Source organism: Typopeltis vanoorti, chromosome 15, assembly GCF_054136105.1.
Source record: "Typopeltis vanoorti isolate ZY-2024b chromosome 15, IOZ_Tvanoo_1.0, whole genome shotgun sequence".
Lineage (NCBI taxonomy): Eukaryota > Metazoa > Arthropoda > Arachnida > Uropygi > Thelyphonidae > Typopeltis > Typopeltis vanoorti.
The window spans coordinates 97,014,880-97,041,552 of record NC_143563.1 but is presented as its reverse complement, the minus strand read 5'-3'; the positions used below and the strand labels follow the sequence as shown (position 1 = coordinate 97,041,552).

General features: G+C 35.0%; 1 protein-coding gene across 3 annotated transcripts in view; it reads right to left on the bottom strand.

Moving 5' to 3' along the window:
* Positions 1-26,334, bottom strand: part of LOC150099012 (uncharacterized) — a 41,205-nt gene extending 14,871 nt beyond the window's left edge. The window contains exons 1-2 of one of the 3 annotated variants that reach the window (XM_090405289.1): positions 25,859-26,334; positions 25,683-25,771 (exon numbers count right to left, since the gene is read on the bottom strand). In XM_090405289.1, the coding sequence (XP_090261415.1) occupies positions 25,683-25,771; positions 25,859-26,334 (565 nt within the window). Of the gene's footprint in view, positions 1-25,682 lie in introns of all 3 variants that reach the window. The other 2 variants (XM_090405288.1, XM_090405287.1) reach the window with 2 other exon arrangements.
* Between the last annotated feature and the right edge of the window lie 339 nt (positions 26,335-26,673).

The following is a 26,673-nucleotide window of genomic DNA, read 5'->3' as shown; positions in this document are numbered from 1 at the left end:
TAGAGAACGTTATTATCGCAAGTTGCTTTGCAATTTTCGCGAATATCCATTTGCAAAATGACTTTAAAGGGAAGCAATGTCGAACAATGAAGACAAGAATATTGTCTTGAGTTGTGAACAAACAATAAAATAAGAAAGTAAGGAATAGAAAAGCAGTCATATATTCGTAATAATGACAAGAGCAACATTAACGATGTTCCAAGTACATTACGAATTGGTTTTTTAAGCTAACTTGAACATGGTTCAGTAATAAATGAATTAGGCATTGATGAAAGAATAATAATGGGAAAAAAATCATGCAAGCAAATGACAAGAAGTTTTAAGGAAATAAAGAAAAATATAAGAAAATTATTGAATAAAATTTTTAAAAATATAATAAAAATATTTGTCCCCTTTTTTTAGGATAAAACAAGTGTGTAATTGCGTGTTCTGAATTTTGTAAGATAAGTGACATAATTATCTGGATTACAACTCTACAATTTGTTCGAAACCTTTTCCTAAATATACTTTTAATTATATATATATATATATATATATATATACATACAACATATTTTCAGATACTTTTCTCTCGGCTCAGCTATTTTATTTTTGCAATGCAAGATACAAATACCACTTTTGTCAATAGCAACGCCTTTCAGAAATACAACGAGGTTAATTGTCACATTCTTTGTCAGTGGTCTGTTCAGCGTTTTGTAGCAGGAAGCGAAAAATAGGACAGACACTGAAATGAAATGAAATTTATTGTGGCTTAAACTTTACAGCGTTTTGTTGTTAAATTTATAGGGACAGCCGTCTGTTACCCATTTATTCATTTTTTTTATTATTTATTTATTTTTGTAGAAGAATTTAAAATCAGAAAGATAAAATTTAACTCTCTCTCTCTCTCTCTCTCTCGTTCTCATTTTCTTTAGTAATTATACAAGGATTTCCAGGATCACATGTTTAAGAATGATTGTTTGGTTATTTAGGCCTAAGTATGTCTTAAGTAACTATGGATTACGAGGCCAGTGAATTATGCCTGTTAATTGTGTTAATTCTGGCTGGTTTGCTAGTTTTAAGGGGATGAAACACCAAGTTTTCATAGGAACAACCCCCATCCCCTCTCATATGAGACCTGTTAACTCGCCTTTAGTTCAAAAGTCCCTGTAAAGGTTCTCTGTGTCCTGGCTGATATTCGAACGCAGGTCTTTTGAAACAGAAGGAAAACAGTCCAAAAACAGTGGACTGTTTTCCTTCTGTTCTTCCCTCACTAGAGAAACACCTTACACTCACTGCATATACACATGATCCATTATTGCGTTGAACACACACACACACACGCACACACACACACAAAACGACTTGCATGGTTTATCTGTCTGTCACTCTGGCTGGTAGTGCAATGGATTCCATGGAAGATGGAGGTGTACCTGAGGTTTTTTGTTGGAGATGTACCTGAGGTATTCCAAACTGGGATTATAAACTGTTTCATAATAACATTATGAACTACTAGTTCATAATCTTTCTAACTTTTTTTTTTTTTTGATATCGCAATTCTTTAAAAGATTCATTTTCTGCAACATGTTTAGTTATTTGAACGATGTTATCGAAAACCAACTTATTCTATGGCGATGACCCAATCAGTAGAAACTAAACTGATTCGTCACTATTCTAAAACTGAATTGCACCATAGGGTTCGCGACTTCGTCATATTTTGGTGAGTCTTCCGTGTGTTACTTCCAGATCCTTCATTGGCCTGGACCCCTTTGCCACGTTGACCATCAACAGACTTTTTGTTTCATTCAGCCAAAGAACCAACTGCGCGATTATTAAAATTATCATTTTTTTTTATTTTATCGAATTAGATCAACAACAACAAAAAAAAATCCCGTGTCTAATAACTTCCTTCTCTGAATTCGAAAGTCTTACTATATTCAAAATTTGATAATCTTTTGTATGCAATTTGGAAGTTCCTTCTCTGAAGCGTTCCTTTCCAGTATTAAAAACAGGAAGGTCATCCATTAAGATCACCTGATCGTTCACAGTTAAGAAGGTCGATGGCTGGTCACAGATGGGCTGTACCCATTTTCCTGATAAATCGCTGGACGGTAAAGAGGCGGTCACTTACCAAAGTATTCTCTCGGACAGGCTTAATCACTTTAATCGATTGTACCCAACCAACCATTTTCCATGAGGTGGATAAAAATATCATTAGCTGGTTACTGAAAACCGAGTACTTTCATAAATTACATTTAAAGAATATATTCCTTTCAGTTTTATCACTTATATAAATGGTAGTTATTCACAGTCCTTGTTATTAGTGTTCAATATCACGATATAAGTATCCAAGTATTAAACTATTCACGTCATTTAAATAAAAAACACCACACATTAACCCTATCATATTTAAAATTCTTTATGCTAGATACTCCCTATCGCCGTATTTGTAACTTCCTACTAATTTCTTACTTTGGTATTAGTTTGTGGTAAAGGACTTTTAAATTTAGGCTAAGAAAATCGGTAAATAATCAGAGAAAATCTAAGGATAAAAATTTGTTCAGGAAATTTGTTCATTAGATCAGGAAAGATCTAAAGAAAATCAGGGATCAGGAAAGAACTAAGATTGAAAATAGAAATTGCACTTTATATAAAGGTTGCACATATTAATATATAAGTTATAATATTATGAAATTATATTATAATTTCATAATATAATTTATGAAGTATGAAATTATTTATGAAGTTATGAGATGAGTTATGAAATTATAAGTTATGAAGCTATGAGATGAGTTATGAAATTATAAGTTATGAAGTTATGAATTTATTGAAGTTAATTTTCTTTTTTTGTTTTAATCGAATAAATGGATGCCCTTCTTTTGTTTGACTGAACAGTTATCATAACTTAAAGATTATATGATTAAATGCATTCACTTTACGTCATACTGGATGTGTAAATGTAGTTAGTTCCTTTTATAGTATTGGTTAAGTGAAATCTTGCATTAACCGGATTTTATTTTTTTTAAATATTCTTTGCGAGTAGAAACCTACATTAGGAAATGATTCATTTATTCTTAATGCAAAGTCCAACTGTGCGTATATCTAGGGGAAAAAAAAAAAAAGATAAAATTGCGCAAGTGTGTTGTACACGAGTGTAGATCTATACATCGAAAGGGGAAGAAAAAAAAAGTTAATATCGAACCACTCCACCGAAGGTAATCAACAGTTCCGAAATAGTACCCATGTGGTGAATTACATCTCTGACTTTTTCTTTCTAAGACTAATCACCTAAAACGTCATAGCCTTCGACTAGATCTATAAATCACGTGATATGGACCCTAAAAATGATCTCGTGGCATAAAGCACACAAATGATAAAAACAAAAATGAAAGTAATTATTTTTTGATAAAAATGTTTCTTATTCCCTGACAGCAGTGCACGGACTAGGGCCCAGAGTATCCCGAAACAATCCACATGAGCAATGGTGTTCTATTCACTGCTTTATCTACCACAGCTGATTCGGACTGATTGAGCGTTCTTCCTGGTAGTACAAGTAACTTGAAAACGGAAAGTTTTTTTTTTCTTTTCTTGCCTACCTTCGACCATTTTTTTTTTGCCAAGAGGTTGTGTATAAATAGAAAGTCATTCAGATATGTTTAGAATTAATAATTGCATTAACACGGAGAATGAACAGATGTCTGTTTTACATATTTCTGTTTTTAGCTTTCGTCAAGTCATTAAATATCAACTAGCTATTCATTTTTTATGCATAAAGAGATTTCGTTTCTCTATATGTCTCTTTATGCATAAAAAATGCATAAAGAGACAATTCTATTATACGTGCTAATGTATAAAGTACTATTTATTCAAAGTACTTTATTCAAAGTACTATTTATATAAAGTAATTTAGTATAATTGCTGAATCTATAGATTGTATATTATTGAAACCTTAACAATTTTGCAATGTTAAAATTTAACTTGCGGATTAAGTTTTATATGCAATTTAATTGTGTTAATTAAATTTTATATGAAATTTAATCAACAGGTTTATTATAATTATATTATAGGGAGATCAAAAAGAGCAAGAAAAGTACAATTCATTTGTTAGTGGTGTCACCTATTGCTCATTCGCTACACCACTGAGTAAAGTTGTTGCCTTTCATTGGCCTGTCAAACTTGATTTATTATTGGTCTTTGTTGCTTTGCAGAAAGCTTTATGGAAGATGATTGGTTTACCTGAATTTTTTTGTTATTATTATCTTATCCAATCACGGTTTTACTACTTATAAGAAATTCGTACTAATGTATAAAGTGCTAAATCCAATAATTATTGTGCAATTTTGAAATAAAAGAACTGATAGGTTTCTGTTGTGAATAAACAAAACATTGTATTGTGTGCCTGTTTTAAGAATTTGTATTGTTGTGTGATATTTTATTCTTCAATAACAATCAATATAACAATGACGTTATTCACTGTTAAAATTTTAATTTAATTGTTGAAGAATGCTTTAAAAAGATTAGTATGACGATCTCAATAATCCCGTTACTGTACCTTATTTCTTACTTCGCAAAAAATAAGTTGATAAACAGATTATCATAAATTAGGGCAAGTTACTTAAAATCTAAATAAAGGCGTCCTTAACTTAATATTTATAATTACGTTTTAAGTGAATCCTACCCAAGAAATGCTAAAAACATACAGTATCGTAGTGCGATGGATGAGTCGAGAGTTACATAACTGGAAATCCTACTCTAGAGACCAAACATATAACTTTTCAAGTAAGATCGGGCAATTTCGGCTAATCGGAATTAGCCGAAATTGCCCGATCACCACCGGTATGCGAAACCGGTGGTGATCTTACACGGCGATAAAATTCATTTATCGCAGTCTATTCACTGTGACCAATGCATTTACTGCTTCAAGAAATGATTCGAATATTTTCTACGTTAAAAAAAAAGAAGTGAAGCTAACAAAAAAAAACAAGTTTATCCCCAACTTCTGACTAATTTGATAAGCATTTGGAGGTCACTGCCATGCATACTAAACAAGAGCCATAAGTGCAAAGTGATGGCCCTTATGGCCTTAGCTACGGCTACCGTAATGCCAGCCAATCCTGATTTTAAGCTGAGAGTATTTAGCCAGTTAACGTGAAGGTGGATAGTCGTCGCATTTTTTTTTTTTTTTTTGATAAACAAATCAGTTAATCATGAGGAGTCATAATACAAGTAAAATCAATCCCATAATGTATAAGTAGCAGAAAAAAAAAAAAGGTTAGAATAGAGAGCATTAACGAGCCTTTCTTTAAGACGGATTATTAAATCCTGAAGAAGAAGATGACATACATAATTACTGGAGATCGTACCACAAGAACTGGGATTTAGCCTCCTACAAATTCCTTTCGCTGATTGTGAGGGTACTACATATTAAAAAGTAACTCTAGAAGTTCATGAAATAAATATTTACTATTGGTTCTGTCTAACTGTCACGTGGAGGTTCATATCAACTTCGAGACTTAATATATGCTAATAGAAAAATCCCGTCTGAAATAGCTTAATAGCGTATACACATACGCCATTTCAAATATTAATCGGAATGTTAATATTAACTCCAATATTAAATACAATTTAGATTTGATAACAGAAGTAATGTTTATACATATTAACTAAATATGTTTAGTCTTAAAGAAATAGTAGATTCCGATCAGCAAGCAAATTTATTGTTTTATATACTAATAGTGAGACACCCTAACGCAGGAATCTTCAAGCGGTCAAAAAAAAAATAAAATAATAATAAAAATAAAAATAATAAGGTTTCAGGCATAGAAGAATTGTAAATGAAGATCTGATTTGTGATTGGAGAATTCGCGAAACAGTGGCGCCACCATGTTCCTATCGTGATTGGTTTCAGTGGATCGCATGGGGCATTCACCATTGCAGCAAAATGGATAAACAGTGTTTTATGCTATTTCTTATTTACGAAAAGAAAAGCAAAATAAATAAAAATAACGAAGCACCAGAGAGGATATTTCTTGGAAAAATCAAACGCTCATGACTGATGAGTACCCATGACTAATGTCATCACTTACATGAACTTTCAGAACTGACGGACACTCAAGCACCTGCGAACAAATATGAATATTCCGGTCACGTGTAGGCAACAATAGAACTACTAAATTACATTCACGTGTTCTGTGATCACTGAGCAATTCGCCCACGCGCTCTACTAATACAACTCCTAGTGATCTGAAGAGAATAAACAAATACGATAATTCAAAATGAGCAGCGAATGTCTCAAATGCAATAACGAGTCAAATACCACTTAACAGTTGTCATAAATAATGTACCGTTTGATTCAGAACGGTAAAACATTGTAATGCGAAAAAAATATGCCCAAGAAACATCGAACCGCAGAATTTCTCTATTCATTGTTGCTATGAATTGTATGAAGAGCTGTTCATGCAACATGAGGATGCTCCACGAACTGTATAATACCAAACACGTAGTGTAAGGCAGTCACGAACAATAGTATTATACTAGTCACGTAGTTCATGGTCTGCTTGTTAGTTACATGATTACTGCATGTATAACACAGTACGGCACTGTGATCTACTTTGGTCGCGTGTTCGATGTTGTAAAGTATCTTGTTATGTCAGAACCATTTGAACTATTCCTGCTTAGCTAACAGAAACACGGGAACCTCTACAAGCTGTAACTAATTCTTACCATAATATTCAAAATTTTCTCAGGACATGAAATAGTATTAGAATTCCTACTGGAATCCGTATGCGAATCCGGTCTGGTTGGCTGAGTGGGTACTGTGTTCGGTCTCCAATTAATGAAGAACGAACACAGTAACCACTGTCATGCGGGTTCAAATCCCATGACAAGCATGGATGTGTGTGAATATCTTTTGGCAGTAGATGAAGTTCTTCGTCCGGTGTGAAACCACACACACACACACACACACACACACTGCTTAATACAGATCTCACAGGACTCGAAATTGTTCCATGCCTTGTTTCTCTGGAGCACGATTCCAAACCGGACTTAGCTCGCTGACGTTATTAACCACAGTACCGGCTTTGATGTGTACACTCGTCAATATTTATATGGATGTGAAGTGTCCATTGAAAGAGATATACCATCATTTGGATACTATTTAAATAACATGGATATGATGCGTATATTTTTGATATATTTTATCGCTATGACATTTGATGGGAATAATAATAATAAGTGACAGATAGATATACAGAAGTACTCGAAAAAAAAAACTTCAAATAATGTGGCTCTTATGTAAACAGGGTTCAAATCCAGTTCTTTCCAACCGAAGGACATCTTGGACACCATATGCGCTACTGAGGCGGCATTCCATCTTCAAGTTTTTTTGTTTTTTTTTATAGATTCCGTTTCAGTAATGAATTCTTTGGGGGAAGGGGTTAACTACATTTATTGATCTCTTGATATACATCAGTGCGTAATAGTCATTACAGCTAAGATGGGATTGGTCGAAAAAAATAATCCTGAACTTATTTGTTCTATTTTATATTTCAGAACTGCTCAATTCGCGATTTATTTTTTCATAGGCCAAAGTAGCCTGGAACTAGGTTCCTCTTGAGCTGCGATTGTAGCCTACTCACGCACCTATGTCCGTGCACGCATGCACTCACATGCGCGCGCGCGCACACACACACACACACACACACACACACACACACACACACACACACACACACACACAAAGTTTATGAAGTGACTTTATTTGCGGTGTGTGTGCACAGATTCGACAATACTGTCGAAATTACAGTATCATGGAAGTACCGTCACTGGGAAACACCTTTCAATGCTCAACAAATGCATTGTAAAACTTCACGCGACTACAACTAACATTTCCACATTCCGAATAGTTCGAATATTCATTATCATAATTATACGAATATTTTCGTGTTTTGTGTAATAAGGATTCAAGAAAAAGTTCATTTCCGGAATCTTACGACTTACACAGTGACGCCAGTAGGTCCCAGCTACCTATCGAAATACAATAAAGAATTTATTGATACGCTCACTGAGAGATGTTTCTATTCCCAGAATGATTATAAAGTAAGTGAAACGTTAAATCTTGCCTTACCTCAAGAACAACCGAGAATTTGCATTCGTATTGATTGAAATTACGCTACATCACAGTATGAGACCGACTAAACCGTCATCATGTGAAAAGGCTGGCTTCGAGAACCGAAATGAGAAAGACTGACACAGGAATGTAAAACCGAAGATTTTTTCCTGGGCGATTGTGTTAATTGCTTTGGTTTGTGGATTCCAAACAGAGAACATCTCATTCTGTGAAACAAAAGTAAGTCTCACAGTGCCGGGTCTGAGACGTACGGAAATCGCTCGACTAACAACCATACTGTTTTGGGTCAAATAGTGTCTTCACTTGTCAAATATTTTTCTTCAGCGTTTCAGCACAACTGAAGCTTCTTTTATGGTTGCCTGCAGGAACGGATCCCTGATGAACAATTCCTTCACAATTAGGGAAATACTATCATCAAGCCCCTGATACTTGACGTGAGCTATTTCCTTTTGATTCAGATCTGGTAGAATAGAAAGATAAAGACGACGTACGTTTACCTGATGGTTGTTTTCTACATTTGTAAAATCTCTGGCAAACAAAACTACATGTAGTTTGTTTGCTAAAATCGCCGAATAAAATCAACAGAGTAAATTAAATCGTGTTTATATCAAACTTTTACTAGCTATAACGGTGATGCAAAGCCGATGACGTAATGAAGTATTACAACACTACCTATTGGCAACAAGTCACACTACCAGCTGTACTAGCGCCTCTTGCGGCTAGTCCGAAAACTTTAACACTAACGACTTTTGTTAAATATAGGACTTTCCATGCTAAACTAAGAAGTATATAAATACGCTTGAAGCTGCCATTTAACTACTCAGATCATTCTCGTATACACTAACGAAGAAGAAGACGAATTTTCTCAACTACATCTTTCCATTCTATAATATACTGAAGGAAGCGAAGCTCTTAAAGCTAAAGAAACATATTTTAGAAGGACACTTTTTCCCAACTTACAAGGATAATTGTGATTGGTTTAAATTCCTTTTTGCAATTAGTATTCTCGCATCATCTGACATATGTGAGGATTGCAAATTGCAAAGCTAAGAATTACACAGCCTTGGGGTTTCGTAGTGAAATACAAATTGATATGACACCACCAAACAATGTGTCATCTAGACAAGCAGGGCCTAATGGCAGAGTTTTCAGTATAATGCCTATCGTAATGAAATGTAGCTCTTTCTTCATTGTGTTAACATCAGCATGTTCAATCGAAATACTTTAATATGCATATTCATTATATTTTTCTGAATATTGACACAAAGAAAACAGGAATAGTTCTGATGACGGAGTTTGGATTTGTAGAATGATGGTAGAACACAACAGGCCGTATTGACTGAGCCGTTGATATTTGAGATTACTGTGAAAAAAGATAAAACTATGGGGGAACTAATGTACCTGGGAGTAAAAATCCTGTCATCCAGGTATGGGAGTAATGCGATATGGAGTGAGGTCTTGATGTAGACCTTCGTGATAAGTCTGTTCAGCTGAATAAGGTACCATTCCGGTGTATATGACTAACGAATTTTTAATCAAGTATTGAAAAGTATGAAGTTTGCATTTGAAGATTGAGCGTAGATTACAATGGGTTGTGTTGACAGATCGTTGTTATGATTTGTTATACCCACGCTTATTAGTAGCAGAAGTGTTGTCCGTCTCGACCAACCATTATGAATCAAAATTCAAGATTAAGTGCATGTTCAACGCTGCATTGGACAAGATCAAAGGTACTAAGTTAGCGCACATATCAAAATGGAGGATCAAAATTATGCTCATCTCTTTGTGATTAGTGGAATGACAATTGTGAATTTACTTACCCCATGAGGGACAAAAGTGACAGCATATATAACCGTAAAGGTAGATTTTTCCCCTCATAGCGGCGCACATTACGTTCTGCTTCACAATGCCATTTTCTGCCAAAAACAAACACTCGAGACTAAACAACCACACTCGATATCGTTCAAATTCTTTCCCGTTTTACTATCATTAGAAGACAGGCCGAAAATCTCGTGCTTTCTGAGAACTACATTACAATGTATGGTTCAGTGCCTCACGTAGCAAATACAATTCGATATTACAATATTATAAATGAATATGATTTAAAATCACAATAGCAAACCTGTATTTTAGTTATCAGATTTCAAACTATCATCAGCAAAGACCGGTCCTGTCGAATATCTATGAGAACGAAGTAAAAATCACATAAAGGAATTTTTAGGTTCATCTGAATGTCGTGATCCACAATGCGATCCCATGAAGAAAGCAGGAAACACACCCAACACGAATGAAATAATGATAGCTTATATGCAAAAACAGATAACGTCATGAAGTTGTCTTAGCATGAAAACATCAACAATAATTGCAGGAAATCGTTGTTTCTCATCTTCTCAGATAGCCATCTGTGACCAACTAATGTGCAAATTTCACACGAATCGACAGTATACGTGGTGACTTATGGTGTCGTATCGGAGACTGTTGTCATTCACTTGACCGCACCTCCATTAGCAGGGTACAAGGAGTACAAAGACTCGGGCTCATTAATTTCAAACATCCCAACCAGTAAAGATTGCCTTGACGTATTTTAAATAGTTACTAATAATTTTTTTTTTTGGGAGGGGGGTTCCAGAGGGAAACTCTACGGAGATTTTCATATTCTCTCTCTTGGGAATCATTTATAAGGCAAACTTAAGCTGCAGGTTATAAATAAAACTGCAGCCAACAAAAAATCTGTAGGAAGACAAAAAACATATTCATCTCTTCACTTGTGGACGTTTCAGCACGTGCTACAGAATTATGTTTTGTGGCAAGGCTTCGATGGTCCGACATAAGTGACGCTACATCACTTGCCAAACACTTCAGCTGTGTTGAATCGTTATGGAGCAGCCTGTTTGTAATATTTCTTCAATGATGATTGACATTGCAGATTTCAACTTAATGCTTTGAAATCTGTTCTTAGAGTCAAACTCCCTTAGATGGAGGACTTCATTTAAGTTGTGCTCAAGATGGGCTCCAGAAGTTCCAGGCTTGGATGTTTCGTTGCCAGCAGAAAAAACCACATGCCAGTTTAGTATATTTCGTGATACAAAGATAGGAAAGAGGCTCAGTGGCACCGTGGCTCAGTCTGTTTCGAACATACCCTCTGGCTGGAGAGACCTGAGTTTGAATCCTGCTTAGGTCGGAGAAAAGTTAATTTGATGGTCTCATATGGAGATGGCAAGGCTTTTCATCTCGCAAAAATTCCATATGTATCTATGTAAATGCGTTGTGTTCTCCTGGCAAACCAGCCAGGAGGACTTACGGAATGTACATACAAAATGCACTATAGGCATAGAACTCACCAGTTTATCCTGGAATAACAGTTAGGAAATCATGGGTGCTTGGAAGCTTATTGTTTATAGATGGTCCAATTACGTATTTGAACGACACTTTTAGAGTACATTAAAACTTTTAAAAGGTTCAAAATTTAGATTTGGGAATCACTGTTTAGAATTTTGAAAGCTCTTTCAAAAATCGAAATATTCAAAAGTGGTATATTTTCTGAGTGTACCTGTTCGATAGATGGCGTGATTTCAGATGCACAAAACATAGCCAGGCTCATCTTCATCATAAAAAAAAAAACAAAAAAAAAAAACAAAGAACTAGCTGGAATTGCCTTCATTTATCGAAGAATTTCACCAGTAATTAATTTGGTGTCACCAAACAAAAACCTGTGAGTTTATTACCTCATAGTGGCGCCTCCATCGGGAAATTCCGTAAGCAAGTGTCATCAGGCTTCGAAACCGAAAGGTCCTGTCCTCTAAATTTGAATTAATATAATTATTTTTTACAATGACTGATCAGATCTCTCAACATACTCCAATTTAACTTCAACAATCATCTACAAGACCTAACTGGTCCGAAACTAGTCTGATTGTATCCAATACCAAACGACTATTAAACTTGAAGCCGTAAAAAAAAAAAAAAAAAAAATCAGTAGACATTTGATTTATAGTTATCAGCATCTATTAAAGTTTTACGCGACAAAAAATATCTCAAATGCTGTATTAACGTTAGTTTTAGAACCAGCGTTATGTTTTAATAAATAGGGGCAATTCAAAGTACAAAATCCTATGATGATACTCTATATAATCGGAGACATGAACTCTTAATCGGTCAAGTTTTGAGAGAATCTACTTTCACTTTTTAGCCTCCGTAATTGGACTGGCTTTAATCTGATAGGAGAATGAGTGTGCACAGTATAGCAACACGGACACATATTTTGTTCATGTGTCGCCTGAGAGATACTTTCATTCATACAAGTTGGTGATGTCATCTGCGTTCGATGTACATACGTGATAAGAAAGAAGAGTGAAAACCAGTGGGAATATCAAACGGAGCACACATTTGAATGATTCTACATGGAGAATCGAACACACAATGCATAACAAATGCACCTGGAGATACAATATTTTTTTAAAGTCTGTTTACATGAACATTGTCGAAGTCAATATCTTTTCCTATCTTCCCTAGGGGTGTTCGCTTGCTAAAACTATGCTAATTCTCATGCCATACACAAGAGGAAGTGCAAGAAAAACATGTCTTGAATTATTCTGAACCTACTAATTTATGGGAACAGTATGCTCCTTCCCGTTAGTCACGTGTTTTTTCCTTGATCGAGCCAGGAAATCATGTCCCATATTTTCAACTGTGAGATAAAAGTGTTGCATTCAGTTCCTGTTAGGCCTGTTTAACTTCTAGCACCTATAATATCGTTTGCCTGAAAACCCAATGGAGTCTTATTCAATATATATGAATTTCTTTCCTATTTATTTTTCGTCAAATTTCTTTCATTTCTATTTTTCTTCGAGTTCTCTATTTTTTTCTCTCTCTTTTACGATCTTCCAACTTACTTTTTTATGTGCATCTTGGTTTTTCTGTTTTATTTCTATATCTTCTTCATATTTTCCTTATCGTCCACTTCTTTATGGGCGCATTTCTGTGTTTCGTAACATTGAAAACATGTCTGTGTGCTGGGGATTTGGTGTCTAGCATGCAAAACAGAATGCCAAACTAAAATCAAATATTCAGCAACCCACGGAAGTAGAAAACAGCCTCCAGGGGATTAAACCAGTAGAATCGAACTTAAAGAAATGCAAGAACCAACTGAATATGTCTTCTCCGATAAATTCTTTCTATAACCGCCGGGGGTCGTTTAATCTGAATTAAATATTTGTTTTTTTATATAAATTTTACGATTGATATTTCTAAGCAAAACATGGAGATTTTTTTCAATACGCATGGTTGACGCTGTCCTAAGATACGTTAATTTTGACACGTAAGCAGGTGCTTTCTTAGTGTAACACAAATTAGTCATGCCAAACACGAAAGGACATCCGCCTCAAACAACCGCCCATCTTGTTGTGTATAAATAATTTCCATCCTACTTTCTATACCTTTTTCGGGAAGAGAAAAAAAAATCTCGTCTTAGGGTTAAGGTTCTTCAAGAAAATAAAAATGAAAGTGTTGAGGAACAGGTCGTCAGGTATTCATTTCAGACAATGAAATAGGTGGTAACAAAATACAGGAAAATTAGATTATTTTAAGCATTTCGGAATAACATAGCTTTAAAAATAAATAAATAAAATAAAAACAAATTAGTAGGAAGCAAAAAAAAATTTCATTTATTCAGTTATGTATGGGAGAGATCACAACTGAAGAATGCGATCTTATGCGGGAAAATATCACAATTGTAATCAATTGCAATCAGTGTAATCATTTTAGTCTTTTTCTGCATATACTTTTGCTGAAAAACATTCTTCAATTGTAATCTTTTTTCTGCATATAAAAAAATTAAAGAGGAAGAAAATAGGAAATGGCACAAAGAGTTAAAAATGGTGAAGGAGTAAAATTGAAAAATAATACAATTAAGAAATCGATGGTTTAAAAAAAAATAAAATAATGGATAAGGTAGAAAAACGATGACGCAGTAAATACGCAAAATAAGCAAGCAAAAATACGGTTGGGTCAGGCTTATTTTGAATTACTCCCGAAGCAACTAAAGCTATGAATCCAGTATATAAGGCTAGAAGATCCCACGTATTTATTACGTGTAATTTTCTATCCATGCGTTTATTTGGGAGAGGGATAAAATCTACCACCTCAGTATGAGACCGGCTAACTCACCTTGTTTGTTTGCTTGTGTTTTCGGTCAACTAAAGCGAAGGCATCGATCGGTATATCGTATCGTATCTATCAATTACATGAATTCATCCTCCTGTTTATCTCTTTTCAGAAAGACCGATTCGGTTTTAGGAGACTCCGACTGAAAACGGCTAACTTAATTTCAGATAAGTGTGTAGGAAAATGTTCTCACCAAAAAAACTACGGAAGAAAAATCAAAATTTTCGGAGGATAAAAAATAAAAATAAAAAAAATCTGCTTTCCTAGACGGTATTCCAACCAAAGTTTATCGGCTTTTTTGATGTACAACGGAGATGCGCAATAGAATGGAAATAAGAAACGTTAAATCATTATAATATGTTGCCAAAATGGGAAATGAATTTATGAAGATGGAATAAAAAATTACAGAAAAAGATGAGAGAAAGACAGAGAGAGAAATTTCACATTAAAGAACTTGAGAAAATCGAAGAAAAAGAAAGACGTTCGTTTAGAAATAACTCGCTAATAAACAATACACCTGTCAACGCGACAAGGTCCCACGTGAACGAGTAAGTCCCTCACACTTGTCGAACTTATCTCTCCGTGCTTGCGCTACGTACGCTGTCCACGAATCTGATGTATTTTCTTAGAGACAGGTGGATGGGCGTTTCTAATTATGTTTCGATAATGAGAAGGCCGAACTCTGATTGCTTTCATTCCCGCATTTGCTCAAATATATTAACGAAAGAGATTGAAACATTGCGATGGTCGAGCGAATTTGAAATTTGTGTTTCAGTACTTTGGCAGAGTTTTCTCATTTTGGGGGTGGTGCGATGAATCAAATCATCGCTAGTTATTTTATGCAATTGAACTAAAAAAAAAAAAAATCACGAGCTTCCACTCGTATGTGCTGCTGGACAAGTTCGTGCCCAATGATTAACTAAATTTGTTCCTTAAAAATACTTCCTTGGAACAATCCCACAACAGTTCCTTGATATAGTTCAACAACAGTTCAAAATCTCACAATACTTCGGCAATATTTTCTTAATGAACTGTTATCGTTCAACAATAGCGTCTTAAGGAATTGCTATACTCGTAGTGCGGTAACTTCTTAAGGAATTATAGTGCGGCAATAGTTTCACAATATTTATTACTCAACTATCTGAGGGAAAACTCATCAGCATTGCCAACCTTAGAAAGAGTCCAGTTGGTCTTGAACCAATGACTCAATCATTACGACTATTAGAATGAACATAAGTGTTTGAGCTGCTATGGACTGTAATTACGGCCATGACAACTAAGCCTATTTAAGGTATAATTAAAGCCATATCGGTGTGTTCAACGGCCACTTTGTCGACTTTGGGGAAATAACTTAAACTGGTAAGAATGAGCGCATCCGAAGGGGACCACCGTATAAGATAAGCTAACTAATCTTTAGCTGAAAAGTGGTCACCCCGTAGATGGGATTCCAATACGGTGTTTGCAATCAAAGAATCATCCTCTTGGCTGAGCTATGGCCCTCATCACAGAAATGGATGTAGTCATAAAAAAAATTGAATGGCGTCGAGCATTGCAAATTGTAACTGGAGTGCAGAACGGTGGAAAGGAGGTATTTATGGAGTTCTTACACTCTTGCCAGGCCTTCTCGGGTTTCATCTTGCCGAAGAAAGCTGGAGATTGATTAAATCGGAGACAATCCCTCCTCTTTAGCTATGGATTTGGCTATATGCACAGGTGAACAGGCTTTAGTTTTCATATATTGTTATTTTTTTAAATAAACACGCGTTCGATTGACTAGAATTCGAATATATTTGAGTGCCACTGAATAATTATAGATTTGCTGTATTAAATTTATCTTTTAAAAAATTCTGTGGTGGTTTCTGTCCTTGGATATTTTAAAATGTAACACAATCCAAAGTTTGTCGTAGGTTTGCTGTTGAGCAGTCTATAAATTAGTGGTCGTTTGCAAAAAATGGGAAAGATTGGTAAAGAAGTCTGACCGAAGACTGAAAAAACGAGCAAGATAGTCAAGATTAATATAAAGGATATCACTAATTGAAACTCGGTAAATATTTACAGAAGAAGTTCGAAAACTGATTTGATATCAAATTAAGTTGCGGTACATGTTGCAATTAGTTGGATAATATCCAAAGGTAATTCAAAGTGCTGGAAGGCACGGTCTGCTATTGTATGTGCATGTTTTTTCACGAGCCTGTTTGAAAGAAAAAAAAAATTCTTATCCACAAATTAAACCAAAAAAGTCCTATCACTTTCGTCTGAGACCGATGATTTTTCAGACTTTTCCGTTAAGGATGCGAGGAATTTTTCTAGACGGACCTATAGAATAATTCCTCGCCTCCTTAACAAGATTCAAACCCAGATCTTTTCCACTAAGAAGCATAAGTTTATCCACGGTGCCAGGAAGTCGTATCAAATAAAGAAAACGTCGTATTATCCAACGTGTTCTTTATTTATCGCAGGAAATTTGGTGATAAATAAACGATTTTTTTATGCTCGTATGTAGACAGAAAAAAAAAAATTCCTCCGAAATTATCGGAGGAGGAAAGTTCATGATGAACTTCTTCCACATCCAAATTTTTCGCTGTTACAAAATATGCCATTGCAAATGAATTTATATTTCATGATTAGGTTTCATCTGTGGTTATGGCGTTCAGCGTTTATTCATGGGATTTGGGTTTGAATGTCGTCTAGGTCGCGAGGATCACGTTCTAAAGGTTTTTTTAATTAAAAGTGAGCTAGTTGGTCTCATGAGAAGATTTCTCATCCGGGAAGCTCGCACCTCCTCTCACTCTACATCGCAAAAATAGAAAAACTAACTGAGAACAATAGAACAATGTGAAACCTATACAATGATAACAATACCAAACAACAATAAAAAGGTTGTTATATTACGTGTTGCGTCATTGATGCAAAAAAAAAATAAAAGCTTGTTTCATTGGTGTATTTCAAGATGGAACCTATTGGTCACTTGTATTGTGTGAATTTCTATTATTTTTCGCAGTTGTAGTGCTGATGAAATTAAGATTTAAATGAGTACAACGACAGATACCCACAGGATTAAATGATCTCAAGATACACGCCAGTCAGAGCTCAGTCTCTCTGTAACGTAAGTTATCTCATTACCCAAAGCGGCAGTTTTATCTGTAATTTGCAGTCGCTTTTGTCCGAGACAGCTGCTATCAATAAATAACAATAGCACAAAAGCAAGAATTCTGCTAACCAATAATACTTACATTTATGTGAACAAACGATGGGATATCAGCGTTACTGTTGTTTACAATGAAGAATGTAATAATAATAATAAAAAAATTAAAAAAAAACTGAAAATTTGTACTCTTTGGAATACTATGTACTTACCTGAGGTATTTGGTTGACACGACATGCGAAGGAGATTAGATACGAAGTTTGTGGAATTCTTTAGACACAAAATGGCCACCGTGGCTTTTATCATTCGTTCATAGAACAGAGAATGCACTTTTGGGTGGTTTGGTCTCTCGAGCAGATCTTCAGATAGATAAAACGAGAAACCACAGAACTTTATCAAACCACTTTAGACCTCCATTCGGCCAAGCAGACCACTGATGATCTATTATTGTTGAGAACTTGCTCAATATTTTTAACAATATTTCCAGTTGTTATTGTTTCGATCACTGTTCTCATTGTTCCTTTGAACAATCAAATGATAAATATAAAATTGAAGAAACTTATGAATAAACGTATGACGTTTGTTAATTTTCATTTTTATTTTGCTTCTACGCATTCATAGTTGGTTTATAATACTGAATATTCATAAAACACTTACCTGAGATATGTTAGAAAACATGATTGAACAAGGAATTGTAATGTTTGAAGTATATGAAAGAAGAGATCGAAAAATCCTATTTTTATTATCGTTGTTAGTTCAGCGTTTTTTAAGTCAATATGAAAAAAACGGGAAGAGCATAATAAAGTCATTATTAGCCCAATAACGAAATTAGTCATATTGTTTAGCAAGGCACATTGTTGCAATGTCAGCACATCCTCTCAATAGTCGTTGCGGTAACATTACGTCATTGTTGCACGCGATACGCTTACTTCGCATGTCAGTCATTGCATTGTTCAAAGTGCATTGTTATCGGAGCAAAATAATCGCATTGTTTGTTCCATTAAACCATTATGTTCATCAAATGACGTCATTGTAAGGATAATAAATAATAGACTGTTACCCATCTACGATTTCTATTAATGTATTATGATTCGGTTTATTGATGCGTTAGTATTTTTGCATTGATTACATTATCGTCTTATTCCTTCCTAAATATAAGGCTTTTAATTAAGCTATTCTCAGCGGAATTTCAGTAGCTACCTTAATTAAATAGCCAATGAATTAAATTGGGGTCACTTCTAAGAAAACCTTGGCTGTTTTCAGAAAGATTTCTCCCAACAGACGCACTCAATAACTCTATTGTGAATGAATCACCAGGGTTCTTTGGGTTCTTCTTTTTTATTTTATTTTATTTTTTTAAAGTTCGTATTAGAATATTCCATATCTGTTATTAACATGAAGAGTATTCTAAGACAACTTCGATCAGTCTATTATCGCCATTATCATTATTCTCAGTTGTAAATTAGCTGTTTAATGTCTCCGGAACATCAAATAAAAAATATGTCGATCTTATCGTGTCACAACGTCCTTTTAATCAATCTTAGTGTCTTGAAATAGGGTTAAGGATACAGTAACACAAAGCTGTTACCTGAATGGTTGGCTGTTGGATGCCATTTTATTGATACCAAGAGCGAGAGAGAGAGAGAGAGAGAGACAGAGCCAAGGTAGGAGCGAAGAGATTAAAGACCAACTCATCTGCTTGTTTTGGCAATTGATCATAAAGAAACACGATCTGCTAAAATACTTAACGGAATACGTTAATGACATAAGACAATAAATATTGTTTGAAGTCAGTTGAGGAAAGGGAGAATAAACAACCTTGAAATAGACAGAAAGAAACTATTGTTTTGTGGTGCAGCTTCAGCAAATTAAATAGTCTTGTTATAGGCAATGAGGTTAGTCGGTTATCACGACATCCAGAAACCAGTGGCGTATGAAAACCTGACGAATGTTACTCTGGGGGAAAAAAAATAAAAATAAAATAAAAATCCTTCAGTTCGTTAAATTCAGTTTGCCACAATCAGAACTATTTACAGTTTATATTTTGAAGACAACGATGCTGTTGAACAATAAACCAATCATGGATTTTTTTTCTAACTTTATTACCTATAATTTACAATAAAAATATTTCTTTTTCTATTTATTTGAAGATATTTTGCTGTAAAATCTCTGCCAATTCGATTTTTGTTCGATTCCACTAAGAAGCCCGTGAAAAAACCCGGTGAAAGAGGAAGTGAAAGCAGTAGCAGAGCTTACTCCTGTCGCAAAACACAAATTTGCTTTTTAGGAAGTAGGTATACGAACCACGAAAGCCAACATCAGCGATCCGTTGTCATGACGACAATTGCCGCTAAGGCATTCGTTCATCGTGCAAGTTTTAAGAATGTTTTCGCCCTTATATAATCTTCAACGGCGTTTATTTTAAACGCTTACGTGTTTTTCCCTTAAAGACGTCTTCATGATCTTTAATTTCTTGCCAAATTCCGCACAGTTTTATTTTATAGAAAAGATTACGTATTTATTTTTAGGCTGTTATTATTTTTTGTTGGCCTTTTTTGGTCCGTTTGGCACTCCGTTTACTGGTGATTAAAATCCCCAGTGATATTGCCTCAAGGGAATTTCCACTAAGGAAGATCACACACTTATGATTACCTTCTTAAGTATTTGATTCTCGTATAAAGTTAGGAATTTTATCTCACTGTATTAAGGAGAGGCACCTTCGCATTTCTCTTGCCACCTCTGTCTCTTAATTATTTCATTCATTCATTCTTTCTTTCCATTATAAAACATTCCAAGAGGATTTTCAATGCATTACCTCAAATCGGGAATTATCTGAATTCCACTTTTTTTTTCTTTACGCGCATGTGCAATGAGATTAATCTGAGCTTATAACAGGCTGTCATCTTCAAAGGTTCGTACTTTTACACCTAGCCTCAAACAAGACTTATCTCGACATATAAAAGATCTTTCTCCTTCTCTAAGTCCCACCCAGACAGCTTTTTCGCCCTTATGGCCGATTCGTCAGAGGGATGGAGGAAGCTTTCAGAATAATCAAAGTAGAGATAGAGTCACTGCAGATGTCTGAAAAGGGCCATTATGTATTTCCTTAGAGGTGTGGGAGCTTCTTTCGTGGTAAGGCTTTCTTCCCTCCCTAGGACATCTGTCGGGGGTGGGGTCGGAGTTTTCTTTCGTGTGATAGGACAGATGCTTACCTTCAACTTTCGTATTTACAAAGTTTAAAAATAGAAATGACTACTGTCGGTGTTAAGCTTATAAATCAATCGAAACTTTCATTATGACTATGATTTATTTAGTTTAAATTCACTGTTTGAAATAGTAGATATATCCCCAAAAATATGCTAATCAAATATTATTGCATTCAGAAACGAAATACTAAATAAGTAAGATTACTTTCAGAAACAGATTAACAAACAATATTTCCCTAATAGTTTTCTAAAAATATTTGAACCGTATTTATTTTTATTGCCCTTCTAAAAGCAATTTATTTATTTGTGTCAAACTAAGGTCTTTGTGGAGACGAGTACACCAAAAGTACTTCTGTTTACTTTTACGTGAACTCTCTAAATCGGATGTAACTCTACACAAGGTTTTTAACGTTTGTTAATTAATTATTATTAATTGAGTTCAATCAATTTCTTTTAACAGACCTTGGTTTTAACGACAATTCAAGGATCACCTTTATTTAAGCAACCACCTTGTCGACATTGCCACGTCTGATTTTTTTTTTTATTGAAAATGTATAATTACCCATATTTAATTATACACGAAAGATATCACTCTGTAAATATTAATTATAAGTAGCATGGACCTTTAAAAATAGCAATAAACGACAAGAGAAATACTATGAAGTATTCTTTAAAAGAACCATCATTTTATGTTTTGTTTGACTCAATCAAAAATATGAATTGTGGAAAAAATGATGCGCGAAGTCCAATTCATTGTTTGAAGTTCCAAAAGATAATTGTTGGGAATTTTGGTGCGCTAGTCAATTCATTGTTTGAAGTTCCAAAATATAATTGTTGTGAATTTTGTGCGCTAGTCAATCCATTGTTTGAAGTTCCAAAAGATAATTGTTGGGAATTTTGGTACACTAGTCAATTCATTTTGAAGTTCCAAAAGATAATTGTTAGGCAGTTTCATTATGAATAGGTTTTAGCTAATATTTATGGCTATATTTTGTTGTTAATAGTAATTTTGAAAAATGTGGATCTGTTCAGATGTAGATAGAGCATATATATATATAATTAATAATTTTCATAAGTTAGAAAAAAAAGGAAATATAGATAAACATATAAAATAGTTCTGAAAAAAAAAAAGCGTAATAATGATAATAATGATAAATTTCACTGTAGATAAATGGCGTGGCTATTTTGGACAATTATTCGATCCGCATACTAGATAATAATAAAATAATTTTAAAAAATAATGGTCTTTCAGATAAATCAGTAGTGTACAAGATAATGCGAGTGAAAAATTAATTGATGATGATAATGTAAAAAAAGGAAAATATTGCGGATAGAGCAGGTTTGGTATTGACGATGCCTTACGAGAATACCAAGTAAAACATAACACGTAGAATCTAAGCAAATGTGTAAAAGATGAAAGAAATCGTTCTAAGGAAAGATTAATTACAAGCGTCAACTCAAAGACTCTATGGAAGCATTAAAAATAATTAATGAAACTAATATGGAGATATCATACAAAGAAAATTATAAAATAAATAAAAATAACCGAAGTAATCTGAAGTGATTTCGATTGGCACAGTAATAAAAGTTTTCATACTTAACTATTTAAACGTTAAGTTACAGTTAAGTAAATCTTTAATTCATTCTAAAGGCGAAAACTATACTGAACCAAACACCATTAATATCTAATTCAAATAATCTCATTCAACTCCCGATATAATCCACAAACTTGACGTATGGATAGTTGAAGTGAAATATTACATTTTAATGTTCTGTTTCTCCCCAGTTGGCAAGTTCAGACTTCATCTGACATTAACAGAGTAACCGTTGAGTGATAATTAGAATTCATTTTAGAAGGTGAACTGCTTGAGATTGTTTGACATTAAGATAAAAATAAAAACATGCACATTTAAAGGGGGAAAAAAAAAACAAAGACGATGTGACATTGATACATTTCATCTTCTGGTAGTTTAATCTATAGTCACAAAATTATTATAGAAAAGTAAATCAGTTATTTAAAGATGTATATAGACAGACAGAGAGATGGAGAGAGAGAGAGAGAGAGAAAGAATCTGAATCTTAACTTGCCAAATTTAGTACCGTCTTCCTTACTTACGCGTGTGGTAGCAGCAGGTGAAGCGTATTGTATTAACTGAGGGTTGGGTGTTTTATGGAGGGGGGGGGGTAAACCATCAAGTGTTTTACGGCTTCTAGCACAGTGGGAGGGCAGATGCGAGATATGCGTTGGAGTATACTAATAACATGCAGGTGGTTTTACTTCTGCATGGTGGGCAGAAGCAGTTGATTTTTGAACATATATTTTCACAGCTTTATCTTTTGTTAACGTGCATTGGGCAACTAAGAAATCTGCTGCGACCAAGAATGTATTTAAAGGGTTAGTGTGGCTAATTTTACGACACACGCACAGACACACGAAAAACCATATTTTCCAGAAACATACTGTATTTCTAAAAAAATATTTCGTAACGATTTATGTGTATTTTTCAGAAAATATGTTTGACAAATAAAGAAATTTTTCTACCAGTGCCAGTTTAATACACATTATCGAGAGTATGAAAAAAAAAAAAAAAATAATAACCAGGATCTTTTTTTTTCTTCTACTTATTTATCCTACTATCTTTTTTTTTTTCATTATTTAATTTCCCTTAACCATTAATATTTTCTCGGTAGTTTGCATAATTATTTGCCGATCTACAAAATACAGAATACTTTGTCAAGCCACTACTGTCATGAATTTGTAGGATTGAAACAATAATAATTTTCGTTAATAAATTAAAGATTATGTTCTTGAATAATATTTAATTGAAACCGCAGAGTTCGTGGGAGCATTCTGGTAAGAGATTTATATGCGTTTAGCAGATAACAAAATCAAACTAAAGAATGCGATAATTATAATCGAAATGAACACAAGACAAGAATAAAATGGCAATAATATATTAATGGTATATATATCTATATATACGTTGTTTGATATGTGATTCTGGTGTTTTATCGTGATGGATTAAACATCCAGAATGAAATATTTTATAGATATTTATATTTTACCAAATTACCTTCTTTTATGAATTATATGAGTTCCTAGAAGTTTTTTTGCACAGGCATTTTATTTTACGTACTAAGCATTAATAATATTTTTTAAAAAAATCCTTCCAAAATTTTCTTTGAATATAGTTTTTGCTACATGATAAAAAAATATACTTCAAATTCTAAAAATACCATGATAAAAACCTCGGGTAATATACAATGCCAATCTTACGTGCTCGTGTGTTTAAAATTGGGAAATATTCAGCAGGTGCATCAATATTGCGTGAATATATTTCTACACGCATCGAAAAGTATAATATACAGTGTCTATACGTGTTCTAATGCATTTATGAGTTAGCATTGCGATCTTATGTTAGCTTTGCGAATGTGAATCCATCTGTTATACAAAATTAACTGGGTGGTTTTATAACTATTGTTAAAAATCTTTCCAATGCATTTTTTTGAAAAGAAATGTTACAATTTTTCGTAAGGACAAAATTATTAATTTGCTTAGTGCATTCGACATATTTATCTCTTAGAAATTACAAAATATATATATAAAAAATGGGTTTCTAATTTCCTGATTGATGTTTTACTAGCGCTTAGATCGTCGCTATTTTAACTGTTCTTTAAAATCAACGTTAGTATCCCATTAGTGCAACAAAACTAATCATTATTCTTCTTTTACCGAAAATAAAACCCATTCTTTATTTTTCAATGCAGGATATTAAAAGATGATTTAAGAATGCATATTTTATGAGTCAGAAGAATTTTTTTGTGTGTCCCAGGAAGAGCTACTAATTTGACTTGTATATATCTAGGGAGATGCAATTAGCCGTTCAGATTCTGTGTGAAAATGAATTTCAGGACATCATTTCTTTCTGCAAATCACATTACAAGTTGGCTGAGTACAGCAAATGTTATGACAAACTGACTAGCACGCTTGAAACGACGCACACCATGACGATGTATGCGTAAATAGCGAGCTCGAGCTCAGATGATAAATTGGCTCATATACATATGACACCTGTAAGTGTTCACATTTATGATTCGCGCGCACATACACGTCTTTTAAGGCATAAATTACCCATAAAGGTCATTTAAATTTTATTTTTTAGCTACGGGTAGCTACGTCCTCGTAAAGCTGCGGTTTATGCACTATTAGTTAAGAGAAAAATAAATTGAAAAAATATACAGAAGATGAAATAAAAAAAGAAAAAGAGTTTTCATTTATAATTAAAGGAGTTGGGAGCGTATTTAAAAGCGTGAATTGTTGGTGTTGCTTAGCAACAGACAACAATAAAGTAATTTAGCGAATTTTAAGTAGCACAAAGAGATCTCATTGTTGACAAATGTTCCGCTTCTTCAAGATATTTCTCGTTGATTTTCCCATCATGACACTAACACGGTTGTTGCTTTGTAAAACCCTTTCCTGTTCCCTAACAGGACATTCCGGGAAATTTTATAGCCGCCATAAAACTGTCTGACAGGGTGTTCCGATTGGACCGTGCTCTCTCTCTCCCTCTTTGCTTTCTCTCTCTCTCTCTTTCTCTCCTCTGGCTTTTATGGCTCAACTGTTCTCGACAAGGCCTGGAGCAGCTTTTAGGCCTAGGACTTGACAAAATTATGGCCGTGTGGAAAGTTTTATAGGGCTTACGTGGGCCGCTTTATGGGAGAAGGGAGGAGAGAGCTGTCCTGACAGCAGATACGGGGAGAATATTTACTGCGTTTCTGCCGAATGAAAACCACGGTCGCCGCGCCAAACGGCCTCACTCTGCCTACAGCTAGCTGATGTCTCTCACACTCTCCTCTCTTGCGTCTCCCTCGCAGTGTTTTTAAAGCTTTCGTTGTTCCCGAGTAGAGTTTCGATGTATTTTTACCTGACGTGTGTGTGTGTGGATGCGTGGATGCGAGTGTGTGTGTGTGTGTGTGTGTGTGTGCTGCTGCCGATAGACAACATACCACGAGGAATCTACGATGATCTTAAAGGATGCTAAAAAGCGGACGTACTTACTCTGACCAACGTGCACTTTTCTCATCCACGGGTAGATCTGTGGAGGATTTGTTGGAAAATTCTGCTGCTTCTGCGGAGTCGTCTGCTGGCTAGGCTGAGGAGACGAGGGCTGTTGGTTCTGTGACTGCTGCTGTTGTGACGTCTGTTGTGTCTGCTGTGGTTGTGGGCTCGGTTGCTGTGGTGATGGCTGCTGTTGAGGAGACGGTTGTTGTGCTTGCTGTTGTTGTTGAGAAAGATGAGACTTCTGTTGAGGAACCTGTCGTGGAGGTGGAGGTGGTGACGATGGCTCAGGGCTACCTGGGGGTGCCGGATGAGAACTGGTTGTACTCAGGTCTTGCGGAGACGACGCGCTCGATTCGGCGTACTTGCAGCTCGGCACCGGTGTTGCCGACGGAGTTGGCGTTCGCGGGCTGGGGCTTGGATTCGGGTGACTCAATCGTTGAGAACAACTGTTAAAGTGGTGGTCACCATTCGGAAGATGCGACACATTCGGTTGTGAGTACGGTCCGTATTGCTGCACCGGAGACGAAGGACCACTGTAGCAGCTGCTGTAAGCCTGTACTGGCGGTGTGTAGTAGTCCGGACTGGAAGAGTCCTGTCCGCGTTGGCCATAACATGAGGTCAGAGAGTTAACAAACTGATAGGAACTCATCAGTCCTGTATGATTTGTGGAACGGCAATAATTCTGCCAATATTCCTCGCAATTTTGATGAATTATGGCCGTTCTGCACTCCAGGAAACCTCTGGCACACTTTTAATAGCACATTATTCCAAATATGGTACAGCCCAACAGCCCACGTGACTCTCAGCGACCAATCAGAGAGAGGCGCAAGTTTAAGTACATAATCGACTGGTGTATTCCTCAGTACGAGCACTTTAATGGTGCACAGTCCGCTAATTATCTCGATAATTTTTAGGAGTTCAGAAAGGGGCGAGTATTCGTGAAAGTCAAAACTGTACGAATGTCTCGGCGAGACTGGAACTTTTGATG